The sequence below is a fragment of the Xenopus laevis genome, chromosome 6S, assembly GCF_017654675.1.
Source record: "Xenopus laevis strain J_2021 chromosome 6S, Xenopus_laevis_v10.1, whole genome shotgun sequence".
NCBI lineage: Eukaryota > Metazoa > Chordata > Amphibia > Anura > Pipidae > Xenopus > Xenopus laevis.
Genome location: NC_054382.1, coordinates 38,179,620 through 38,189,232, shown reverse-complemented (window position 1 = coordinate 38,189,232; position 9,613 = coordinate 38,179,620). Strand labels below are relative to the sequence as shown.

At 38.5% G+C, this 9,613-nt stretch overlaps 1 protein-coding gene across 1 annotated transcript; it reads left to right on the top strand.

The window, feature by feature from the left end:
* The first annotated feature begins 229 nt into the window (after positions 1 to 229).
* LOC108719953 (protein phosphatase 2C-like domain-containing protein 1) lies at positions 230 to 9,051 on the top strand. The gene is given in 3 exon segments (XM_018269275.2): positions 230 to 713; positions 715 to 1,384; positions 8,218 to 9,051. Coding segments are annotated over 3 exon segments (1,680 nt in total). The 5' UTR covers positions 230 to 413; the 3' UTR covers positions 8,928 to 9,051.
* Positions 9,052 to 9,613: the final 562 nt, after the last annotated feature.

Below are 9,613 nucleotides of genomic sequence, written 5' to 3'. Positions count from 1 at the left end.
TGTGGGAGCAATCCAAGGCTAGGTAATAAATATAAATATAAAATGGAAGTGCTACTGATCTGGCCAAATTAACAACAAGCATTCAATGCATATTCCCTGGTCCCCTGTCTCCTAAGTAATCTAGTATCTATGCAAGTGCATTACACAAGAGGACTCACAAGAGGACCTCTGCATAATTAGCACTTGTGCCAGTATCACTTCACTCCAGAATTCTGACGGGGGAGAAAATCTAAAATTCAGCCATATTTAGTACTCATGTATTTCCGACTGTATTGTATGACAACAAGAAATACTATTTTGAAATACACTCAATGTTATGACTTGCTCTTACAATGCTTGAAAAAGACAAAATTTAAGGTACTCGTATTTTGTGCTTTATTACTAGAATCTGGAAAACCTGACAAAGCTTTAGAATGAAGTGCTCTTCATTACCTGCAGAGATATTAACACCTGACCACCAGATCTTGAGAAGTGATGATGATGTTAACAAAGTCTGGATTCCCTGCTCAATATGCAAACTTCCTATTAATCCACATTGCTGCTTCCACCATAAACAACAGCACAAGGCGGAAACCAATCTGGGCTATAAACATGCACAGAAACCAATAAGCATTGGAAATCTCTCCTCCAAAAGAAGGGACGTGATATTGTATATACAAAAACAATATGGTTATAAACAAGCACTGATCCATAATGTAGACAGATCGTATGATACTTCAAAAGAGAATTCTGATTTCTCCTGCTGAAGATATTAGAAGGCTAAGCACCCAGGACTTTGAAAACACAATTGTCTACAAAATGGATAAAACCAATGCCTTAATACCATCAATAGCAGTGTGTTCTGACAAGAATCCATCTTGGCAAAGAGACTTGGAAGATTCTTTTGTCATTCTTGACAATTATGGCAGTAGATCAAACACCTGTTTAGTTGGTGTATTTGATGGGTGTCACGGGCAATCTGCTGCTTGTACAATGGCTCTGGAATTTCCAGTTCTACTTCTAGGCCAGCTTCTGAATTCGGATCCATCCTATAAGATAACTGAAAAAGAAAGACATTTTCTCGATTCATTTGATATAGTTTTTAAAGAACACTACAAAGACGCAGAACATTTTTTTTCTTCTGCTTTGTACGAGAAAGCCTCAGGAGAAATGGATATAAAACAAATCCATATATCGTATGTAAAAGCCTTTTGGCGAATGGACAGAATTTTACAACTAGGAAGGAAAGAAACATCAAAAGCAAGATGGAGTGGTTGTTCCTCAGTTACTTGTTTAATTGATGGTGGATATGCAGATGCTAAACCTAGTCAGGAAGAAGTGCAGTTACTGGAAAGGACACACAAATACAAACGTAGGCTTGCAGTTTTACATATAGCCAATATTGGTAAGTATCTTCTTAAACTGTTTTCCGTGCAAGTGCAATCAAAGAGACTACATGCACAGAAAATTAGGCATGACAGCTAGCAAGGACACACAAAGGCTGCATTGAATGTCTTCTCTAGTGATGGGCGAATTTATTCGCCAGGCGCGAATTTGCGCGATTCGCCGCCAGCGAATAAATTCGCAAAACGCCCGCAAAAATTTGTGGCGTCAAAAACGGGCGCCGGCAAAATTTTTCGGCGAAGCGAAACGCAGCAAATTCGCCCATCACTAGTCTTCTCTTAAAGGTGGATGCAATGTCTGAGACTAAATGTGAATCTTAGATGTTGGGGAGCACCTCCCATCGATTATTGAGAACAGTAGATGGTGCGCAGGGTCAAGTAGGCAATTTACATGTGAAAGAGAGAGAGAGAAAAAGAACTGACCCATATTTCTGCACCCTCCCATCTGTTACATCCAAAGGCTCATATAGAAAATTAAAACATAACTTTTAATCACCAAAATATGTAAAAAATGTCCAGTATACAGCAATTAGAAACAAGGGTAGGAACAGGGAGACGGATTGGCAAGAGTCAATGGACTGGTCACGTGCATTAGCACATTACTTGTTGTAATTGGGGAATTAATCTGCCTACCATATATGCTATATTGCAGCCACAGGCATATCCCAGCAAATGGTTAAATGGATTTGGAAATTGATTGAAATCATTCTGCTAATACACTGCACATGCTCTGTGCTGCTGTCACTTACTGAGCTTAGAGGCCGATGCACATGATACCAAATATATGTAATATAAAGCTGAGGCTGATATCGTAAACATGTATTGGTACAGGACAGTTCAGAAACCAGCACAAGTAGCTTCAGAATTTAATAATCCTTCCTGTAGCATATGCTTGATGATTTGCTATGCCCCTAACTGGTGGGAGCTAGGACCCTATGCAAGTACCTCTTCTGTCCACTCCTACCCATAGTTACAGTCCTGTGAATGATTGCTGCTTGTAAGCTAATATTACTTGACCTGTCTCTGCATAGATCTGGCCCTGGTGCATGGTATTAAAGGGGTGAGGTGACTACACTAGGAGACCATATTTAGCCAACATATGGGGTTATTGACTGACCCTGAACTGCACAGGCTGCATTTCTGTTATGTCATTCAGTAATGCAAATATTATACCTCCTTATTAGTAAAATAATACTTTTAATAATATTTTTATTTCGATCCTGAAAAACAGGCAGTGTATTGCTTATAGGGAGGGAATATACATCATGTAATTTTACATAATGAATGAAAATGTAATTCAAAGCAATTTTACAGTATAAAACTATTTTTCAATGTGATTGCTATTAAAGGCACTGTTTATATGATTTTCTTGCTTGACTACAGAAACAGTATTCCAGAAATCAACTCTCTTCCAGCCAAAATTCTAATGCCCAAAATGCCTTGCATGCTTTCCTTCAGGCACTGTGGGAGTCAAGGCTGGCTAGTGGCACTAGTAGTCAGAATAAGTAGTGGATAGACAAGAAAGAGACAGGTAGATACTAATTTTAGTAGCAAATATATTTAAAATGATTGACAATGAATGTAAAGTTGCTGAGGAAAAAATAAAAATTGTGGCGAACATCCCCTGCCAGTTTCCACTTTAAAACAAGATAAGTGGCACCATACTGTACTGGTCACTGTGTAGTGCTGCCTTATGTGTCTATATTAAATTAACTGCTAGTTAGCCATGTAGGGCTGAGGATTAACTCTGCCATGTAGACAGTGCAAGCATATCTATGTGCTTCCATGGCCATATTGAATAAAATCCACCTACTTCTAAAAAGAATGTTTTTTGGACACAGCAAAGAATTGAGTTATACTGTATAGGGTAGATAGAGCTATTAAATGGAACAAAGGCACCAATGCAATGTCTTTTTATAAGTGATTACTCATATAAGCTTCCTGTGAGTTCCTCCAAGGTCCATTCACCCCATGACAATACCATTCATCTCCCAGAGAAATCCCACGTAACTACATCAGTTAGATGTAGTTTCACATTAAAAAATGAATTTCTTTTTTAATATAGGGTCCATCTACAGACAGTGGAGCAGGGAGCTCTTTGCACTTTCCATTCTGTTCCTCCATCATTACCTGTGACTGCAGGTAGTTCCAGGCCAAGAGGTACTTGAGCCCAAGGAAAGTTTATCAAAATTGACGCAGAGTACTGCTCCTGCATACCCCTTCTGGAACTAAGAGCAAGCTATGGCAGGAGGAGTGGAGTCTACTATTACTTTTTTTTTTTGTGCCAACTGCCAGCTGTGTCCTAGGCAGCTGCCTATCCTGCTTACCCCTAGTTTCAGCTCTGCCGCAGGACTTTGTGCTACAGAATGTCAGCAGTTCTTTATTCATGAGTGCTAGATGGGGCAGATACATAGGCATCCCTTGTCTCACCCCTTTACATAGTTACATAGTACATAGTTAAATTGGGTTGAAAAAAGACAAAGTCCATCAAGTTCAACCCCTCCAAATGAAAACCCAGCATCCATAAATACACCCCTCTCTACTTTTAATTAAATTCTATATACCCATACCTATACTAACTATAGAGCTTAGTATCACAATAGCCTTTGATATTATGTCTGTCCAAAAAATCATCCAAGCCATTCTTAAAGGCATTAACTGAATCAGCCATCACATCACCCGGCAGTACATTCCACAACCTCACTGTCCTGACTGTGAAGAACCCCCTACGTTGCTTCAAATGAAAGTTCTTTTCTTCTAGTCTAAAGGGGTGGCCTCTGGTACGGTGATCCACTTTATGGGTAAAAAGGTCCCCTGCCATTTGTCTATAATGTCCTCTAATGTACTTGTAAAGTGTAATCATGTCGCCACGCAAGCGCCTTTTTTCCAGGGAAAACAACCCCAACCTTGACAGTCTACCCTCATAATTTAAGTCTTCCGTCCCTCTAACCAATTTAGTTGCACATCTCTGCACTCTCTCCAGCTCATTTATATTATTATTATGTTTTCATCCCTTGAGTTAATGCCCTTTTTTATGCAAGACAGAACTTTATTTGCTTAAGTAGCCACAGAATGACACTGCCCAGAATGAGACAACGTGTTATCTACAAAGACCCCTAGATTCTTCTCATTTAAGGAAACTCCCAACACACTGCCATTTAGTGTATAACTTGCACTTATATTATTTTTGCCAAAGTGCATAACCTTGCATTTATCAACATTGAACCTCATTTTCCAGTTTTCTGCCCAGTTTTCCAGTTTAGACAAATCACTCTGCAAAGTGGCAGCATCCTGCATGGAACCTATAGTTCTGCAAAATTTAGTATCATCTGCAAAAATAGAAACAGTACTTTCAATGCCCACCTCCAGGTCATTAATAAACAAGTTGAAAAGCAAGGGACCTAGTACAGAGCCCTGCGGTACTCCACTAACAACACTGGTCCAATTAGAAAATGTTCCATTTACCACCACTCTTTGTAGTCTATCTTTTAGCCAGTTCTCTATCCAGGTACAAATACTATGTTCCAGGCCAACATTCCTTAATTTAACCAGTAACCTTTTGTGTGGCACTGAATCAAATGCTTTAGCAAAATCTAAGTAAATCACATCCACTGCCATCCCAGAATCGAGGTCTCTACTTACATTCTCATAAAAAGAAATTAAGTTAGTCTGGCAAGATCTATTACGCATAAAACCATGCTGGCACAAACTCATAGTATTATGATTTGCTATGAAGTCCAGTATCTTATCCTTTATTAACCCTTCGAAAAGCTTTCCTACCACTGACGTCAGACTAACTGGCCTATAGTTTTGAGGCTGAGAACGGGATCCTTTTTTGAATAGAGGCACCACATTAGCAATTCGCCAGTCTCTCGGCACTATGCCAGATCTCAATGAATCCTGAAAAATTAAGTAAAGAGGTTTGGCAATCACAGAGCTAAGCTTGCTAATTACCCTGGGATGAATACCATCTGGCCCTGGACCTTTGTTAATCTTAACATGTTCTAGTCTCTTTTGAATTTCTTCATGTGTGAACCATGCATCATTAGTTGTATTACTAGAATTGGGACTGTTAAGAAGGAAACCTTCACTTACTGATTCCTCATTTGTGTAGACAGATGAAAAATGAGTTCAGAATCTGCGCTTTTATTTTGTTTTCATCAACCAGCTGACCCCCCCTCTGATAGTAAGGGTCCCACCCCTTCCTGCTTAATTTTTTTACTATTAACATATTTAAAAAATAATTTTGGATTTTTTTTACTGCTTGCTGCAATATCCTTTTCTATAGCAATTTTAGCTTGCCTTATAGCTTCTTTGCATGATTTATTGGCCTCTTTGTACCTTATAAATGTTTCGGCTGTACCAGCTAACTTGAAAGCCTTAAAAGCACGTCTTTTCTTACCCACCTCAACACCAACGCTTCTATTGAACCAAAAAGGTTTTGCTTTGCAACGACGTTCCTTGCTTACAAGTGGAATATACTGACAAGTATATTTATTAAGCAGCATTTTAAAGACTTCCCATTTTTGTTCTGTGTTTAACCCTGAGAAAAGCATTTCCCACTAAATATGTTGCAGAGATGCCCTTATACTGTCAAAGTTTGCACGTCTGAAATTTAGTGTTTTAGTTACTCCCTTATAGAATTGCTTCTGCAACAGAATCTCAAAGGAGACCATGTTATGATCACTATTCCCTAAATGCTCCCCCACACAAATGTTAGAGATGAGTTCAGTATTGTTAGTTATTACAAGGTCCAAAAGAGAGTTATTCCTAGTAGGTTCTTGAACGAGCTGGAATAAAAAGTTGTCATTCAGCATATTTACAAACCTACTAGCTTTTTCTGTCTTAGCAACCCCATTACCCCAGTCAATGTCTGGATAACTGAAGTCACCCATAGCAACAACTTGACCCAGCTGTGAAGCCGCTTGTATCTGCAAGAGTAGCTGGGCTTCATACTCGACACTTATACGAGGTGGTTTATAGCATACACCAATGATAATTCTTTTTGTTACCTTTTGCCCAGTGAAAATCTCTACCCAGAGTGATTCTACACCCTCACCAGTGCTAGCTATTGTTATTTCTTTAGCGCATGGCTTTAATTCAGGCTTTACAAACAAACACACTCCTCCACCCTTTTTAAACCCTCTGTCCCTCCTAAAAAGGGTGTAACCATTTAAATTCACAATCCAGTCACATGTTTCATCCCACCCGGTCTCAGTGTCGCATATGTTTATCCATTCCATCAACTAAGCACATTCCACAAGAAACATCTGCATAAGGAAACCATTAAGCTTCTCTCTTACCTGGCATAGGAACGGTAGGCAGAATCACTAAACACCTTCAGGAAAGGAATAAAGCAATATAACTAGCCATGAATTATATATTCACGTTCTTGTAGATCCAAGCAAGATGCTTGTTATTTCTATATCTGGGATTGTGTACTGTATTATTGGTTAATCGGCTCCTTATAAAACTGGCCACATGTGTGGTTTTGGGGTTATTTCACTTTTTACTCAGCAGCTTTGCAGTTGTCAATTTGTGCAATCTGGTTGCTAGGGTTCAAATTACCCTGGGAACACAGAATTGATATGAATAAGAGACTAATATGAATAGTAGAGTCCTGAATAGAATAAGTAATAAAAAGTAGTATGGTAGCCTTTTTTAGATGGGGCCAGTGACTCCAGTTTGAAATCAGGACAGTGTCAGAAGAAAAAAGTAATTAAACATCCAAATACGGGGAGCATCGCATTCCTCTCAACACACTCACCTCTATGCTACACGTAATTTCCGTCCCCCAGGTGGACCAATTCCATATAAAAAAAGAAACAGCTTACGGAGCATCAGGAGTAGAGTATTTAAAAATATATATACTTTAATAACCCATGTTAAAAAATAGAAGTTTTAGTGTATCAGCATTTAGAAAGATTGTGCACTTTACGCGGTTCATGGATTATTAAAGTATATATACTGTATTTTTAAATACTCTACTCCTGATGCTCCGTAAGCTATTTCTTTCTTCAGAAGAAAAAGGTGAATTATTCAAAAACTATAAAAAAGACATAATGAAGGCCAATGAAGGCTTAGAATTAGTCTAACTACCTAACTATCTGACTATTTATTTCTACCTATTTACCTACCTACCCCCCCTTATTTTTATTTTCTTACCCGCTTTTTATTTACCTGTTTGTCTATTTCTTTTTTTTCTCTTTATCTCTTTTATAATAAGATGATTTTTCTTTTCTGTAAACTGTAAAAACAAGAAAAAGATTTATAATAAAAAATGATTAGTCTTTCTATAACATACTAAAAGTTAACCTAAATGTGAACCCCATCACCTTTTATAAATGAGATTTTTTTTTTTTTGCGCAAATGACCGTGGGCCTGTAACTGGGGGTGGTAAGTAAACAACGCTTATGTGATAAGCCTTGTCTATCATACTAAGCAATGAATTTATATGAACTTTACATAGAATCAATTATTGAACCTTCAAGTCATTTTTTACATAGGCGTTTAAATACATTTTCCCAAGTGGTGGATATCATCTGTGTTCCAACACAGAAAACACAGTCCATCTTCCCAGATCTATCTGTTTTCATTCAGGCACAGGCACGTGCCAAACACAAGTGGAACACATCAAGTATCAGTGGAAGGCAGGACAGATCCACCACAGGGTAACGTGGGTTGAGCTCTAAGAACCTTTAAACTGCCACAGTTAAATATGGATCTGAACAGATAAGAACAAATGTGTAATAGAACTGTAGCAATTTCTGTATTGTATATGAATGGAGTAGGCCATGAAGCACTTTTAATAACTTAAACACGTCTTTCTTTTCAGGTAACAAAAAGGCAGTTTTATGCAGAAATGGGAAACCATACTGCCTTACGAAAATCCACAACTCATGTAGTTCTCATGAACCAACACATGTAAAGGAAAATGGAGGATCGTACATCACTAATGCAGATCAGGGACTGGAATCAGTATGTCGAGGGCTGGGCTACCATGGAGACCCCAAACTGAAGAAATCTATAATCCCCGCACCTTGCACTCTCTCTGTCCCAATTAATCCAAATTGTGAATTCCTTGTTCTTGGATCCAGTGGTCTCTGGGACGTGTTGAGTGACAGGGAAGTTGTTTCAATAGCAATGAATGTCCTAAAAGATTTGTTGAAAAGCTGCAACAATTCAAAAGCAGAAATGGATTATTCTCAAGCTTTTCAAAACAGCGCAGCAGCAGAAGACATACACAAAGTCACAAATTGTATTAATGAATCCAGTATTGTCCCTGAAAGGCATGATGGACTTGATGAAGATGGTGTCAATCATGGAAAACCCCTGGGAAACAATTTTAACCATGGAACAGCATCGGAGAGTGGAAGAATCTGGAGGGACAACTCAAGAGAAATGTATGATAATGCAGCCGCATGTGTGAGCCAGAGACTAGTAACAGCAGCAATGCTCGCAGGATCTCAGCAAAATATTACTGTGTGCCTAGTTCTTCTACCTGGATGTATTAACATTAGTGATGCAAGTGGAAATGTGTCGTAACTGGTGACCATTAAGAAAGGCACACACAGTAATGTGCATTGGTGACTGCTTTACAAATCAAACCAATCTTGCTACCATTATATATAAATAGGAAGATCCAATTTCCACTTATACAGTCAGCAAAGGCCTGTGTACCTGTGCATTTGCAGTCACTAAGCGAATATGGAAAGTATGGTAAAGTAGGGCCATGATGATGTTTCCATTTGATAAGAAGTTGTGGTTTGTCTTCATGGGTGATATTTTCCCCTGCAGGGGACCTGCTGCAAATTCCAGCTATGTAAATAGAATTTCAGAGATGTTTAGAGTTTTGAACAAAAACATTTGTACCCATTCCCTTATAGAGAATGTTCCAGTCAAAAACTTCAAACACCAATTACATGCAGCACAAATTTAATCCGTTACATTTAAAGGGCATGTAAAGGCAAAAAATTAAAATCCCATTTTTACTTTCTTTAATGAAAAAGAAACCTATCTCCAATATACTTTAATTAAAAAATGTGTACCATTTTTACAAGAAACTTGACTGTATGCAGTGAAATTCTCCCTTCATTTACTGCTGTGGATAGGAATTGTCAGATAGTCCCTAACTGCTGAGCAGGGAAACAATCATACTTATGAACAGCAGGGGGAGCCCCCACCTTACTTCCCAGCCATGCAGCACTCAAGCAGCTTTGTTTATGATGATC